The sequence below is a fragment of the Bufo gargarizans genome, chromosome 10, assembly GCF_014858855.1.
Source record: "Bufo gargarizans isolate SCDJY-AF-19 chromosome 10, ASM1485885v1, whole genome shotgun sequence".
In the NCBI taxonomy this organism is placed as follows: domain Eukaryota; kingdom Metazoa; phylum Chordata; class Amphibia; order Anura; family Bufonidae; genus Bufo; species Bufo gargarizans.
In genome coordinates, this window is record NC_058089.1 from 127,597,118 (window position 1) to 127,614,620 (window position 17,503).

Sequence of the window (17,503 nt, forward strand, 5' to 3'; positions counted from 1 at the left end):
AGGAAGTGCTTATGAATATATATACAAACTGATTCAGACACCACTGCAGACAAGAGATCATCATGGGGTCAGGAATGCAGCAGTCACTTTCAGTCTGTGGTAGTTTCTATCCTAGGTTGCTTTTAGAGGTGTAATCAATATTGTAGTGTATATCAGTACATGAAATTGACTAGTTCATTGTTACTAAAGTGGAACTGTCATTTTAGTTTAACCACTTCAAGCAGGAGACGGTTTGGGCCAAATGCCGAAGCCCCATTTTCCAAATCTACATGTCACTTAATGTGGTAATAAATTTGGAATGCTTTAACTCATCCAAGCCATTCCCACACTTTTTTCATGAAACATCATACTTCATATTAGTGGTAAATGTCAGTTGATATGTTATATCTTTATTTATTAAAAAAAATAAAAAAAACCAAATGTACTGAAATTTTTTATAAATTAAGATTTCTCTACTTTTAAGACGAATAGTGATACCTCACAAATAGTTATTACCATTCCCCATATGTCTACTTTATGTTGGCATCAGTTTGTGAATGTCATTTTAGATTTTTAGGACGTTAGGAAGGTTTAGAATTTTGGAAGCCTTTTTTTTTTCAAATTTTCAAGAAAAGTTTCAAAACAAACTTTAAGTACTCCTTCTGATCTGAAGTCACTTTGAGGGGCTTACCATAACAGAAACCAACCACTCAAAAACTACAACCTTCATATTATTCAAAAGTGATTTTTTTTAAACTTTGTTAACCTTTTAGGTGTCCCAAAGAAATTAAAGTAAAATGGAGGTAAAATTAAAAATTTAAATTCTTTTGTGTGCAATTTTAATCAAATTTTTCCTGTGGCATAGCAAAGATTAAACAGCCAAATAAACCTCAGTATTTAATTACCCTGATTCTGTAGTTTACATAAACACTCTATATGTGGTCATAAACCACACAGCAGGGCTACTGAATTACTGCGAGTTGGAACGTCATGGATTAAGCGCTGTATCGGCAGGCCATTCTGTCGCTGCAAGTCCAGGAAACAGTTCCTCACCACGTAAGCATGGCTGAAATTCTTGGACATTCTCCTGGACATTGCCAGAGTACTTATTTAAAAAGGTGTTACATGACTAGGTTGATAATGTGTGCCATGCAGGGAGCATGTCCCCCCCCCCCCCCCCCCCCCCTCAGGTTCAGGGCGGCCACAATGTTGCACATATTGTTGCTGGCTACGTTTCCAAGTTTGCTGCTTGATGTACTTTAGCAATTGCTTGCCTGTGGGGCTACTCTCTCCCAAGCCGATCAGCTCCAACACGGAGTGGCAACACTTGACACATCTGATAAGAACGAGGGGTAGTGTAAGTGACGCTGTGGACAGGCGAGCTTCCATGGAAGAGGAGGTGTATAAGTGCCTGGAGAGGGAGCCAGGCTGACACTATCGTGGGAGGGATCAAAAGGACCTCACCTCGTTGCTAGGGTGCTGCCTCTAGTGGGCCCTAAAAGACATGTGCTGTCCCTGCCCGTAAGAGCTACTGAATCTTGCCACACAGCGAGAATCGCAGAGAATGGGCCACGTTCTCCCCCACATGAGAGTACAAGACTGGGATGGCTTTTTTGGAGAAATAATGCCGGCTAGATATCTTCCAGCTAGGCTGAGCGCACACCATCAGCTCTCTAAGGACAGCAGACTCAAGAAAATGGTACGGCAGCAACTGGTCCACCAGCTGGCCAGGTGGGAATTAAGCTTGTGCACCAGTGGATTGCTGGACATGTTCAGTTGTTTCCTGGCCACGCATTCCATTATCTATGCCCGACAATGGACCGGAAGAGTAATCTGAGCGGGAGAAGCAGAAAGGGATTAGGACGATGTGAAAGACACTATACTGTCCGTGGATGTGACCTGGCTGCTGCAAAGAGTGCAAGGAGAAGGAGGGAATTCCATTTGCGGTAGCTGGCTGCCAAACTGACTTGCCCACAGGATGGGGTGATGCCACTTCATTCTGTCTCCTTGCAGTGTGGAAAAACTGCCAGATGGGAGATACTCATGCAGAGGTAGAGGCAGCCGAGCTCGTCTTAGCTCTGGCACATATTGGGCCTAACCCACCCACAGTGTGAGCGGCATTACCAGATCCCGGATCAGATATTGCCCTGGCAGTTCTTTGGGAGGTATGTCGCCTCTGATCTTCATTGCTGCTGTCACCCCCCTCCTTTCTGATGTCAGCTCCTCAGCATCCCGATCCGGCTTCCAGGTCCTGTCCGGCACAGAATCGTCTTTGGAGTCCTCACCCTCCCTGCCAATTTTATTAGACTGTGCAATATCATGCAACTCTCACACAAGTTGTCAACATGGAGACTCTCTTGACTATCTGTCGTAGGGTGTAGTGGGGATTTCTTGCCATTTGACTGAGAAGACTACACTGAAAGCCTTCTCTGGGGCTGCAAGAAGGAGAAGCAGGAGGAACACTGTGACCCCAGGCTCCATGGCACGGTCAGACTCCAAAGTTCCCTCTACATCATCCTGCTGTGAGTGAGATGAGGACTGAGCTATCTAATCCACAATCTCATCCTCTTTCTCCACAATGATAATGTTGTCCGCTTCCAAAACCAGGGACAACTGCGGCCTACTACTACTACTACTTCTGGCCAGATAGCTGATGCTGCTACTACCCACATTCTGGCTCGGGATCTTTTGTTTGGAACCCTTCCGTATCCCTGACATTTTTGGGCCTAAATGTACACAGCCACACAAAGTTTGGAATGGTTTGCAAATCTGGTTTCTTAAACACAGGGAGATGCAATATAATGTCCTTCCCTTTCCACAAACACACTGAAGACACTGATACCAACAGTTGACTTTGGAAAAATACGGTGCCATTAACAAGTTTGAGCCCAATGTCTTTTGCTCATAAAAATAAACAGATTCAGAAATAATATCTCTCCAATGTAATGCACAAGTTTTCAAACTACCATACAATTATTTCCCCCAACCAAACCAACATTAGAGGTACTTGGAGATGCACTAACACGGATTGCAGTCAGATGTAAACCATCTGCTACTCTGTGTATTATAAGACATGTATGTGCTGTTTTTTTTTATTTAGTTTTTTAAGTTTGAAAAATAAGAGTTTGGCCTAGTATGTCACGTTATTGCTCACATATGTTATCATTCGCTACCCTGCATATTGTAAGACATGTATATGCGGTTTTCCCTGTGAACATAAAAAAATTTAAGTGTGTGGAGATGAAACCTCATGGATTTTGGCCTTCTATGTCATATTGTCCCTGACAAAGGTTATCATCTGCTAACCTGCGTATTGTAAGGCCTCAAGCACACGGACGTTGTTTTAGTCAACATCCGAGCCGCAGTTTGGGCGGCTCGGATGCGGACCCATTCTCTTCAATGGGGCAGCAAAAGATGCGGACAGCACTCCGTTCCGAGGTCCGCAAAAAAATATATAACCTGTCCTATTCTTGTCCGCGGACAAGAATAGGCAGTTATATCAATGGCTGTCCATGCGATTCTGCAAATTGCGGAACGCACAAGGACGCCATCTGTGCTTTGCGGATCTGCGATTTGCGGACCGCAAAACACACAACGGTCGTGTGCATGAGGCCTAAGACACACGTATGCTATTTTCCTAAAGTTAAAACATTTCCCATATGTCTTTTTTTGGGACGTTAGAAGGCTTAGGAGTTTAGAAGCAATTTTTTTTTCTTAGCTGTGTGAGGGCTCTCTTTTTCTGCGGGACTAGCTGTACTTTGTATTGGTACCATTTTGGAGTACATATACTTTTTGATAGGTTTTATTTTAAAAAAAATGCGGCAGTGTCGTGACAAAAAGAGCAATTCTGTCATTGTTTCTTATATATATTTTTTTACAGCGCTCACCACATGGAATAAGTGATCCTTTTTAAGATCAGGTCATTACAGACATGGTGATCCTAATTCTGTGTTTGTTTTAATTCACAGAGCAGATATAGGAAAAAGCTAATTTTTTTTATTTATTTACATTTTTATATAATTTTTTAAAACTTTTTGTTTTACTTAACCAAGCCACACTTGGTTCTTCAAGATCCAGTGGGTCTGATGTCTGTACAATACACTGCAATAGTCATCTATTGCAGTCTACTGTACTGTCAGTTTTACACTGACACTACACCTGATCAGACCCTGCCACTAGCAGGTTTCGGTACATGGCAAGCTTGGTGGCCTTTGCAAAGCCTCTGGCTGCCATGGCAACAACCGGGAACTAATCACATGGCAGGGACCTGACGGAAGAGAGGGAGTTCTGTATTAACCCCACAGCATCTAAGGGGCTAAACAGTCGGTATTGGTACCAGCACCGATATAGACAGTTGCAGCAGTGTCAGCTTTATGTTACAGCTAACATCCACTGCTATCAACACTCTCTGAGGGGGCTACAGGAGGCACACATGGCACAAAAGGGGTACAATGGGGGCTCAGAGCAGTACCATCTTGCAGGCTCTGATCTTTATGGTCACAAACTGTGGAGATCAGAGCATGCAAACGGCATTTTCAGCCTAAGTATGCTCCGATTTGTTAGTCCGTACAAACTAACTAATCAGAGCAATGGCTGACAAGGGGCCACTCGGACTGGTCCCTTGCCATCTTCTCCAGAGTCTATACAGTGTTACAGTACCCGGTAAGAGTTCGGACGCAACTGTGCGCCCAATTGCTCTAATTCACATGCAATCTGGACATACAGTTACGTCTATAAGCGGGCAGGGGTTAAAGAGTCTTCTTAGCAAAGCTCTAAGTGTTGCTAAGGAGAGTGTGTTTTCAGTTCTACCGAAAAACTGAAGATTCCTGTGTGTGACACATCAGATAGGCAGGAATGTTTCTTGAACACGCAATTTGTCTCTGGCGCCATACCCATGACCAATGTAAAGGTGTCAACTATCACCTGATGAACGAGCAAACCCTCATTCGTTGGGTTGGGTGAATGGATCGGAGAGGAAGAAATGATCTTTTCTGGGCAGCAGATTGTCCTGTGTAAACAGCGATCTGCTGCCCCGAAACAATAATTCTCTATGGAAATGAGCAATCACTCTAGCAGACACTCTTCCCCATACAATGGATCTAATGGGTCATTTACTTGCTGTATATAATAAAAGTATGCACAACTCAAATGTACAGCAAAGAAACAAAAACACATAAAAAAGTATCATATATTCACTTACCCCAATGAATGGTATAAACTTCTGATATGAATCATCCTCCTGACTGAGGAAGAAGAAAGTGTTATGTCACCGACAGTACTACTTAAGCCTAGTCTATCATTACACTTGTATAACAGAAATGAATGCCTCATTCATTAAAGATGATGTGTCACCTTTTCTGACGTGTCTGTTTTAGTAAATACGTAACATTCCCTATGGAACAATAAAGTCTGGGCTACATGGCACAGACATCGCTCAACTTCAAAACATAATGGAAGTGAATGGGGTCTCAGGGTGACTCCCAAGCAGCCGTGACCACGTCATACTGTGACCCCATTCAGTTCCATGATGTTTTGACACTGAGCGATCTTTGGCATGTAGTTGCTAAATCTGGAGCATTAGGCCTCATGCACACGGCCGTTGTGCAGCTGTTCCGTGCATTGGGGACCGCAAATGCACGTGCAATGTTCGTGCGGCCACCGGGACAGATCAAGACCCATTCAACTTGAATGGGTCTGTGATCCGTCCACACCGCCAAAAAATAGGGGATGACTTGAAACAACTGGAATACCCCTTTAAGAAAATACACACACAAAAAATAAAAAGTGAAAAAAAAAGAAAATAAAGTATTTTCTTGTTCAATTATTGAAATAATATTTGACACTATTTTCTGTGATACACAGGGATTTAATTTATATATCACAGCCATTGTTTGTTGAAACCATTGTAACTTGAGTCTATAATTCTATGGAAAACTGGTGACTGGTTCCAATACCCCAAAATAACATCTCAAAATAAAAATAAATTAAGGTAAAGAAGACAAAGAGATAAAGCAAGTCCTTACATAAAACAGTCAGTAATAGATGCTGGAAGCTGTATATCACTTTCTATGATGAGGACGGGGGATTCTTCAGAGTCTTGTACAGACCACACAGTGAACCAGAAAAATAACATGGAGCTGCTCACACCTGACATCTGAATGAGGGCACAGACAGGGGCAGTACAGCTCATCCTGGCACAGACAGGGGCAGTACAGCTCATCCTGGCACAGACAGGGGCAGTACAGCTCATCCTGGCACAGACAGGGGCAGTACAGGACATATACAGATACAGTTGAACTGAACTTGATGGTTAACGTGATAAGTAAAGAAATAACTAACTTTTCAATGGATTTCAAAGGCTTTTGTCACAAGATGACCAAGAAAGCACTGTGCCATGTGTTATCAGACAATTTTAGCTCAGCTACATCTGTAGTGCCGCACTGTACTGTAGAGAGGAGCTACTAGACAGCCAATACAGGTGTTTTTAACAGAGAAATAGCCATGTTGGATCTGCGTTCGATGCATTGTATGATGAGTCTATTTTCCACTGACCACTGTAAACTTAAAATATTGTATCTTGACACTATTGTATTTTGAGGGACCAAAATACAAGGGATACATTGTATTTTGTATTTGTATTTTTATACTAACAGGGAAAAATGCAACCAAAAAAAGAAAAGAAAAAATAAGTTTTTTTTTTTTTTTACATCTTTCTAATTTTCTTAATAGTACAAAGTAGCAATTATCAATACTACAGTGTGTACATGAGAAATAACACTATTTCTGGCCACTATGACTTGTATATGGCACTTTAGCACCTTTTTTCAATCTGCAGGCTCTGTCTCTAATTTGCAGTCCAGCTGTCATCCACTGCACACAGAAAATAGAGGTGAATCAGCTTCATAACCTTCTCTTATTCAATCAGAATTATGCCCCAGGATCATGGAAGACATTACAAGTACTAACATGTATGCTTGTGAATAAAGTACTTAGGAGGTTTATAGCTCAGCCCATGTAGCTCTGGCTGTCTGCTTTGTCTGTGTGTTCCTCCTCCGTCTCACTCATGCTGCTGCTCACTCTCCCCCTTCCCCCTTCATATACTTGTAGACATGTGTAATACAATCCTTCAGTGGAGCTTGTCCACCTTAAGACAAAAATCAAAGCATTTTTCAAAGAAAAAAGTAATTAACATGGAGAGGTGAGGGAGAGGTAAACAGCTGATAACAGGAGAACTAAACATTTCTCAATGATAAAAATATATTGCAAAGTTTCTTATGGTCGCTTGAAGTATTGATTTATGCAAAGTTGTGTGAAAAGTTAGTGACCATTTAAATGTTGCCCCTTTTCCATTATGGCCATTTAATATATGGGATAGGCTTTATTCACATCTGTGTTGAACAGAATAACAGAAAAATTGAAAAACGTGTCAGTTTTATGCCCTATTTGTTTGAATGGGTGCTTAAGATCAGTGTTTCTCAACAGTCCTCCAGTCATCAAGACCCCCAGCATGCCATGTTTTCAGGATTTCCTTAGCATTTAGCAGGGGAAATTGTCAAAGCAGCATGACTAACAAGTTAGTGGGATATTCTCAAATCCTAACCGTCAAGTGGGCCCTGAGGACTGGAGTTCAGAAACACTGCTTTAGTGAATCAGTTCTGCTCAGTTAGGGTCTACCTAATCAAGTCTGTGCAATTTTTGACAGAGGAAAAAGTTCTGTCTACGCCAAAAATAAAGGACACATGATGGAATGGAACTTGTCTTTTGTTGTTTACATGAAAGTCAATGGATGAAGGATGCAGAATATATTCTGCTTGCACCCATCATTAGATCTGGTTAATATATTTTGATTTTGTTCTTCTCATGGATCAGAAGAATGGGAAGCTCAACATAAATGTGAACACGGCCTTACATAGTTTTAGATTATTAGGATAGTGATAGAAGCTGTCAATTATTTTGTTTTATTTTTTTTGTGTTCATTTGTTAGAAATGGTGTCCCCCCGAGAGTAGGAAGAATCATGGCCACTGCTTCCTGAAGTGTATAAACAGAGCTCATTCTATGCTGTGTACACCCACTGAGAGTAGGAAGGCAGGACAGAAAATACATTTCACACGGTGCTGGTTATGCACGGTTTTTCCGTGCACATTCTTGTGCAGAAAAACCAAAGCATAATACTTTAACAGCAAAGTGTATGAGATTAGACAAATCTCATGTACATGTTGCTTTCATGTGGAAATTGGCCTGCTGTGCCGATTTGGAAATCTGCAGGATGTCGATTGTGTGACTTTTGGTGCGGATTTCACCCTTTTCAATGGAAGGGTGAGATCTGCCAGAGAACATCAGGTCCGCAACAAAAAACGCAAGTAACACATGCAGTTTTTAATGCGGAAGTACACAGAAATCCGAACTAAAAGACACAAATTTCCTGTTTTTCCTGTACAAGTAACCTTAATGTGTAGTGGCTTCTGCACAATCCATACTAAGCAGATATAAAACTCTCAAATAAATTTAAGGGGTTATTCGGAGTTGCAAAATGGATGGCCTATCTTTAGGACTAGCCATCAATATTAGATTAGTGAAGCTCCGACTCTTGGCACCCCCACCAAAGCAGCAGTTTGAATCAGGCAGAAGTGCAATACCAAAGCAAACAAGTCAACAGAAACCATCTTTCCTGGCACTGGTTATCAAAATTTGAATGTTAACAAATAAGTTTTGTTCAGTTTCATTTATTAATCTGGTTAAACTTGAAATGGAAATGTACACATAGCAAACAAAAAATTCCCAAAACACCCAACTTGGTTTAGGTTTTTTAAATTTGGATGCCGTGGACCTGCTCGCAGTTTAGTCCAACTGATCAGAGCTAAACAGCGAATGGATATCCACCGCGGCTTACAGTGCCATCCGTCCAGACACCATGCCGGACATATCCTTTATTTGTGCGGTTGCGACTTTGAAACACTGACTGTATAAACAACTAAAGACAATGTCGCCAGCTGTGGCTTTTTGGTGCAGAATTGGCTGCACAATTCCACTCTCAAAGGGTGGCGTCTGAACGTGGTGAGGACTGGCTTTACACACTGCTGATGGGTTGTGTAAAACACAGAAAAGCTGCAAGAACCAGACTGTAAAATGTATTTTTTCACCATGGTCTTGTGGTGCGGTAACTGTCTCTTTTTTTTTCAGGTTGAATACATTTATGCATCATGTTTAAAAGTGTGGGAAATTACCACATCCCAAAACCACTGCAATTGCAGTACAAACGCAGGTGGTTTTTACAATGTGTTTTTCCTGCTGTTAGCCATGGACCCAGGACATTGTGCACCTGTCAACAAGCATGAAAACCGGATGAGGAGCAATATTTAAAACGCAGAACAAGCAATGTGTCTCTTTATTAAGCCACCAGAATATCGCCTATTCTATTTATAGAAGCCTCTTCTTCAGATATATACTACTTAACTGTAAACAAGAAAACCTGGACCAGATGCAACCATTCATGGAAACCAGAAATGGAATGCAGGGAGTTATCAGCACTATATGTAGGGCTTTACCAAGTACCAATCATAGACAAAACAAGTGGATCACTGCTTGTCTAAAGAGCCAATGGAAACTACATGAGGGATGAGCAATTGTTACATCGGTTGTTCCCGATGCAGTTTACAATATGTCAGCAGGAGATCCCCTAGAACAGTGATGGCGAACCTTTTACAGACCAAGTGCCCAAACTGCAGCATAAACCCACTTATTTATCGCAAAGTGCCAACACAGCAATTTACCTTGAATACTACAGTCCAATATAGAATATCTTCCATGTACTTTATCATTTATCTACAATAGCCTGCCTAGATTCAGTGCGCTGCCTGTGCTGTTCATAGTGTGCCCTGCGCTGCTGAATGGCAGGAAAAGTCTACGACATATTGGTACACCATAGACTTTTTCCAAGGTGTGGGTGCCCACAGTGAGGGCTCTGAGTGCCGCCTCTGGCACCCGTGCCATAGGTTCGCCATCACTGCCCTAGAAGATGTGCTGCTGACGAGTGACCATTACTCTGTTCACATGAAGGATCAGATCAGTGAGATGCAAGCCTCTGAGTAATGAATGGGAAAAAGCTGTTTTGTGAACTCATCTGTCAACTGTTAAGGGGGGTTATCTGTGGATGGCACTGTTATGGGGGGGGGGGGGGGGGTGATCTGTGGATGGCACTGTTATGGGGGGGGGGGGTGATCTGTGGATGGCACTGTTATGGGGGGGGTGATCTGTGGATGGCACTGTTATGGGGGGGGATCGGATCTGTGGATGGCACTGTTATGGGGGGGTGATCTGTGGATGGCACTGTTATGGGGGGGGGGTGATCTGTGGATGGCACTGTTATGGGGGGGGATCGGATCTGTGGATGGCACTGTTATGGGGGGGGGGGGGGGAATCTGTGGATGGAACTGCTATATATGTGCCATCCACATATCCCCCACCCCATAATAGTGGCATCCACAGATCTCCCCCCCCCATAACAGTGCCATCCACAAATCTCCCCCCCCCCCCCCAATTACAGTGCCATCCAGCCCCTCCCACAGGTTTACCGTATCTCCGGTACATTAGGGCATCTGTGGATGCCACTAATATGGGGTGGGGGATATGTGGATGGCACTGTTATTGGGGGGGGGGGGGAGGAATCTGTGGATGGCACTGTTATGGGGGGATGGTGATCTGTGGATGGCACTATTATGGGGTGGGGGATATGTGGATGGCAATGTTATGGGGTGGGGGATCTGTGGGTGAAACACATATAGCAGTGCCATCCACAGATCACCCCCCCATAACAGTGCCACCCACAGATCACCCCCGATAACAGTGCCACCCACAGATCACCCCCCATAACAGTGCCACCCACAGATCACCCCCCATAACAGTGCCACCCACAGATCACCCCCCATAACAGTGCCACCCACAGATCACCCATAGTAGTGTCATGAACAGACCACCATTAGTTCAAAACCCACCAAAAGCACACCTTTTGGTTAAAAATATATTTTTTCATATTTTCCTGTTATGGGGGGGAATCTGTGGATGGCACTGTTATGGGGGGGATCTGTGGATGGCACTGTTATGGGGGGGGATCTGTGGATGGCACTGTTATGGGGAGGGATCTGTGGATGGCACTGTTATGGGGGGGGAGATCTGTGGATGACACTGTTATGGGGGGGGAGATCTGTGGATGACACTGTTATGGGGGGGGAGATCTGTGGATGACACTGTTATGGGGGGGGGGGGGGAGATCTGTGGATGACACTGTTATGGGGGGAGATCTGTGGATGACACTGTTATGGGGGGGGAGATCTGTGGTGGATGGCACTGTTATGGGGGGTGATCTGTAGATGGCACTGTTATGGGGGGGAGATCTGTGGTGGATGGCACTGTTATGCGGGGGGTGATCTGTAGATGGCACTGTTATGCCGGGGGGTGATCTGTAGATGGCACTGTTATGGGGGGGTGATCTGTAGATGGCACTGTTATGGGGGGAGATCTGTGGTGGATGGCACTGTTATGGGGGGAGATCTGTGGTGGATGGCACTGTTATGGGGGGAGATCTGTGGTGGATGGCACTGTTATGCGGGGGGTGATCTGTAGATGGCACTGTTATGGGGGGGTGATCTGTAGATGGCACTGTTATGGGGGGGGTGATCTGTAGATGGCACTGTTATGGGGGGGGTGATCTGTGGATGGCACTGTTATGGGGGGGTGGATCTGTGGATGGCACTGTTATGGGGGGGTGGATCTGTGGATGGCACTGTTATGGGGGGGTGGATCTGTGGATGGCACTGTTATGGGGGGGGTGGGGATCTGTAGATGGTACTGCTATATATGTGTCACCCACATATCCCCCACCCCATTACAGTGCCATCCACATATCCCCCACCCCATAATAGTGGCATCCACAGATCACCCCCCCCCCCATACCAGTGCCATCCACAGATCCCCCCCCCCCCCATAACAATGCCATCCACATATCCCCCACCCCATAATAGTGCCATCCACATATGCGCTAATATACCTGTGGGAGGGGCTGGTGGCATTCAAATGTGGCGGGGCCGGTGAGGTCACTGTACTCCAGCCCCACCGCTCACTCACAGCTTTATTGCCTAAAAATTTTATAATAGCTTTCATTGAAGTTCCGATCCCCAGCCCCATCTGTACTACTTACTAAATGTCCTGTAGCAGGCAGAGCAGGGCGGGCGGAACTCACTGATGTCACGTGCCTGCGCCCCCTACTTTATGAATTAAGTAGACGGCGCAGGCACGTGCCGTCAGTGAGTTACAGTCGGCCGGCCAGTCGCCCACCCTGCTCTGCCTGCTACAGGACATTTAGTAAGTAGTACAGATGGGGCTGGGGATCGGAAGTGAATGAAAGCGATTATAAAATGTTTAGGCATTAAGGAAATGAGTGAGCGGTGGGGCCGGAGTACATTGACCTCCCAGCCGCATTTGCATGACACCGGCCCCTCCTCCCTCCCCCGTCCAGCGGATACATCGCAGACTGCGATGTAAAATGGCAGCATTTGCCCCATAAGACGCAGGGGCATTTTCCCCCCCACTTTTGGAGGGGGAAAAGTGCATCTTATGGGCCGAAAAATACGGTACGTTCTTCAGTGTGTTGGACTCTTTCTCACAGGTTCTGCAGGTCTTGGCGCAATAGTCCTAGATCAATCTTGACTTTGTCTAGTTTCCCTGCATACAGGAATAGCTTCCAGGACTTGAGCCGATACTTGCTTAAAGTGAGCTCTTCATGATCTTCCTCAGGGGTATTTGTAGGAGACCTGAATCTGATGCCGTGCTTGCCCTGGTATGCACATTTCGCTGCGGCAGAGGTGACCCTGTGTGCAGTCATCTGGTTGTCTGGCAAATTCTCACAATTTTTCGGTGGCGCTTTGTGTTTTTTACAGCCCCATTATTATATCAGATTAGTAGCCAGTGTTTATTAGGCGAAAATGACCTAGAACTTTGAATGGCACACTTTATTTGCTCTTATGATAAATCTGCTAGTCATGTCAGAGGACGTGCTCAGATCTTATATACAGCCAAGCAGTCTACAGTGTTCTCTTTAGGGACTCTATTCAAGAGATTATGCCTGTACTGTGTGGGAAGGGGTATTGACCGTGCCTTAGTCTTAGGAGCCTGCTTATCTTTGAGCTCCTTCCAAGCTGCTGGGGAGCTGCTAAGATGGTCGACTGGCGGGAAACTGAGGGGCCTGCAAGGTTGGGTGGGCTCTCTCCCTCAGCTATTATTGCTCTGCCCTTCGCTGCCTGATGCTTTCACCCTTTCTCTCACCCAGTCTAATATGCTCGGCAAAACACAGGTCTATCTCCTGCGCCGTGCTCACTGCGCACTTGGTCCGGCTCCCGTCTCCTATCCTGATGCAGTTCCCAATGTGGCACTCTTGGTGCTCTCAGCAAGGTGGGAACGATGCCTGCTTCTTACTATGGGCAGCAGGGTCCCTTCTGCCTTTAAATGGCCTTTGTTGGAAAGGATTTGTCCAGGTCTGCAGCGCCAGCCGTGGAGCTCTCCTCACACTTGTCCAGCCATCTTGCCCCCCCCCCCCCCCCCCCTCTCTCTCCTCAATGTTACCTACATGCTACCTCCTTTGTAGTGGCCATGCAGTGCAATAACGGCTGGTCGTCCCACTCAAGTGAATGGGATGGAAATAATGCATTTACACTGCACCATAGCTATAAAAGAGACACTAGAGAAGCAGCATCTTCAAACAGCTGATCCGCTGGGAGGCAGACCCCAGCTTATCTAATACTGATGACCAATCCTGATGATATAGCCTGGACAACACTGGTGTTTCTGATGCCAGTCTTAGTAGGAAAGCTTGTTTGCATATGGTGTGCCAAGACTATTAGGGTGCCTTCACATGATATCACTTCGGACTGGAAGTGATGACATTGCGTCCATTGTTCATATGACTGCGCTGCCAATCACTGGCCTCAGCGGTCATGTGCCGTTCACGCACTAGAGACTGCTAAGGCCAATGAGTGTTTGAGAGGTCATCTGAACAATGGACGACAGGTTATCACTTCCGGTGTGATGGTGACTTTGAGTCCTGGAGATCATAGGGTATTTTTAGCACTTTGTTTTATAAGCCTGTCTGCTCCAGTGCAATTTTTATAAAGTGTCACATAACCCCTTTAATATGCTGCTACAATTGAAAATTATAGTATTGAGCACTAACACTAGTTATTCAAAGGGAATTCTTACATTTCAGAAATATATAATGCTCACCACCGTGACAGGAAGCTCCTGGTATTTAAGTTATATTTGCATAGTTATCAACATGTAGTTTATATAACAGTATATATCAAATGCAGCAATCTGACTACTCACAGTTTATGTTTGCAGGTTAACATGGCTTCAGCAATTGGAAGCTGCTGGGAGTTATTGGCTCCATTCACATACTGCATGATACGCCCAATGATGTCAAATGATGGTTCTACATTGAGAACAAAAAATGAAGCAGATTAACATATCTCCGTTCACCGAGAAAAACCCCATTTAATTTTAACGTTAAGTAACAGTAAAAAAAATAAAACACAATAGTCATAGTGGTTGGCAATAAGTGAATAAACACAGGTCAATAAACGAAAGTGCGGCCAGCACTACCACATAAACCAGTAGTATCATGCAAGGCAAAGGTCACAGACCAACCCCATGAGGAAATCTTGGGTCCTAACCAGCAGATCCGGGTGAATTGGATTAGATGCAGTGGTATTTCCTGGTTCCAATGTCAAGTGGAGAATATCAGTCCCAGGAAATCGGCCCAGATGACCTGCTCACCACAGGTTTAACAATCTCTCTAGCTGGTGGTGTAAAACCACAGGGGTCCTAGCCCAAAAAAGAGAAACTCTACAAATGTATACTCTACTGAACATTCACGATAACCCTTGTTACACGTCTCTCTGCTGTCAAATATACCAGCTTTATTAGTGAAAATAATAGAAGCCAGGTTCATCTTGACACACGCTCTTCAGGCCAAACCATGAAATTTGGCCACCTTGACTCAAGTTTTTAGGATTTTCATATTCAGCATGAACTCAGCTTCTCTGAACACTACTAATAAAGATGGTACATTTTGTCAGTAAAAACTTGTTGGAGATGTGCAACCAGTGTAGCTTTTAGTGCTTAATAGGGTGAAGGTTCGAAGAGTCGCCCTCTGAGGGACAGAGCAGGCTGGTGTTGTAAGGGACAGACACTATTATCCCATACACCAGGGATGCTCAACCTGCGGCCCTCCAGTTGTTGCAAAACGACAACTCCCAGCATGCCCTTATAGTTGTAAGCTGTGCAGGCATGCTGGGAATTGTAGTTTTGCAACAGCTGGAGGGCAGCAGGTTGGGCATTTCTGCCATACACGATCACACCACCAGGTATGGAACTTGTCAAATCTGAACCCTACTATCTGGGACTGATATTCTCCACTTGGCACCGAATGCAGAAAATAACACAGCATCTCACTCAATTCACCCGGATCTGATGGTTTGAAGATTTCAATGTGTGATTGTGAGTGTCCTATGGTAGAGAACATCTTCACTGCTGGCATTGTTCTGGTACTTTCAATGTGAACTGCTCTACATTTTAGCCTTATCATTTTCTTGCTAAAAAGGTTATTCACTTAGATTTTATGCTTTAATAAGTATTTATTAAATGCAAAACTTCAACAGAACAAAGGAATAGAGTTGTATATTGTTGTAGAAGGAAAGGCTGAAAAAAATGTATAGATGGGAGCAGCGCTCACAAATAGAGCCTGGACATGGGGCCCCGTTCACATGGAGTCTTTTGCTAGTGGAATTTGGCACGGATTACTGTGTTTATAGCTGTGCCTGCACAAAGAAAGGACATGTGCCTTTTTGGCAGTGCATCCAGACGCACACCACTGGAGCCATGACATTAGTATTCAGAACCCTTTACTCAGTAGAAGCACCTCTGGCAGCGATTATATCCTCTAAAAGTTCTTGGGTATGATGTCACAAGGTTTGCACACTTGGATTTGGGGATTTCCTGCCATTCTTCTCTGCAGATGTTCTAAAACTAGATGGGGATAGTCATTAGACAACCATTTTCAGGTCTCTCCACAGAAGTCATGGCTCTGGCTGGGCCATTCAAGGACATTCATAGTGTCGTCTGTTAGCCACTCTTGGGTTGTCTTAGTTGTGTTGCTTAGGGTTCATTCACACATCCACAGTGTTTTGCGTATCCACAAAACACCGGGTGAACACCGCAATAGAAATGCCTAATCTTGTCCACAGCTGCAGACAAGAATAGGACATTTTCTATTTTTTGCGGAGCCGCAGCCTGGAAATGTGGATGCGGACACACTGTGTGCTGTCCGCATCTTTTCCGTCCCCATTGAAATTTAATGGGTCCACACCCATTCCCCAACGGGTCCAAAGTGCGGACATCTGAATGGAGCCTTAGGGTCATTATCTTGTTAGAAGGTGAACCTTTGACCCAGTCTGAGGTTCTGAGCTGGATCAGGTTTTCATTAAGAATCTCTCTGTACTTTGCCCTAATCAGGTTTCCCTCAACCCCGACCAGCCTCCCTGTCCCAGCCACTCAAAACTACTACCAACAACATGATGCAGCCGTGGCCACCACATTTCATTGTAGGGATGGTATTGGGCAGGTGATGAGCAGTGCATGGCTTCCTCCAGACATGACACTAAGACTACATGCACACGACCATTCAGTTTTTTTTGCAGTCCGCAAACGGCAGATCCGCAAAACACGGATGGCGTACGTGTGCGTTCCGCAATTTGCGGAACCGCACGGACAGCCTTTAATAAAACTGTCTATTCTTGTCCGCAAAGCGGACCGTTCTGAACGGATGCAGATAGTTGTATTATCTGAACGGATCTGTCCATGACGGATCTACCCAAAACGCGAGTGTGAAATTAGCCTAACTGTGTAACTGGTACTTTCACTTTGTGTCGGTCATCCAATTACCCTCATAACTACTAAGAGGTCAAAAACACTTATTTAACCCTTTAAGGACCCATGACGTAGATGACTTTCTGAATGCATTGTAACTTTCACACTTGATTACATACGGATGGTAAAGTCTAGGTCAGTGATAGTGAACCTTTTAGAGACCGAGCGCCCAAACTGCAACCCAAAACCCACTTATTTATCGCAAACTGCCAACACGGCAATTTAACCTGAATACTACAGTCCAGTACAGTATATCTTCCATGTACTTTTAAATTTCGCTATAATAGCCTGCCTACATTTAATGCTCTGCCTGTGCTGTTCATAGTGCGCCCTGCTCTGATGAAAGGCAGGAAAATTCGAAGGCATATTGGTACACCATAGACTTTTTCCAGGCTGTGAGTACCCACAGAGAGGGCTCTGAGTGCCACCACTGGCACCCATGCCATAGGTTCACCACTACTGGACTACGTCATTACACTGCAGTTTCTAGCCGCATCAGTTAACAATTGGGAATGGTTCAGTAGTAGGTAATTTTAGATATGCTTGTAG

At 44.6% G+C, this 17,503-nt stretch overlaps 1 protein-coding gene across 2 annotated transcripts in view; it reads right to left on the minus strand.

The window, feature by feature from the left end:
* Positions 1 to 17,503, minus strand: part of PACS1 (phosphofurin acidic cluster sorting protein 1) — a 91,656-nt gene that overhangs the window by 19,448 nt on the left and 54,705 nt on the right. For both annotated transcript variants that reach the window (XM_044271074.1, XM_044271073.1), the window contains exons 18-19: positions 14,354 to 14,459; positions 5,180 to 5,222 (exon numbers count right to left, since the gene is read on the minus strand). In XM_044271074.1, coding sequence (XP_044127009.1) covers positions 5,180 to 5,222; positions 14,354 to 14,459 — 149 coding nt within the window. The remainder of the gene's footprint in view (positions 1 to 5,179; positions 5,223 to 14,353; positions 14,460 to 17,503) is intronic.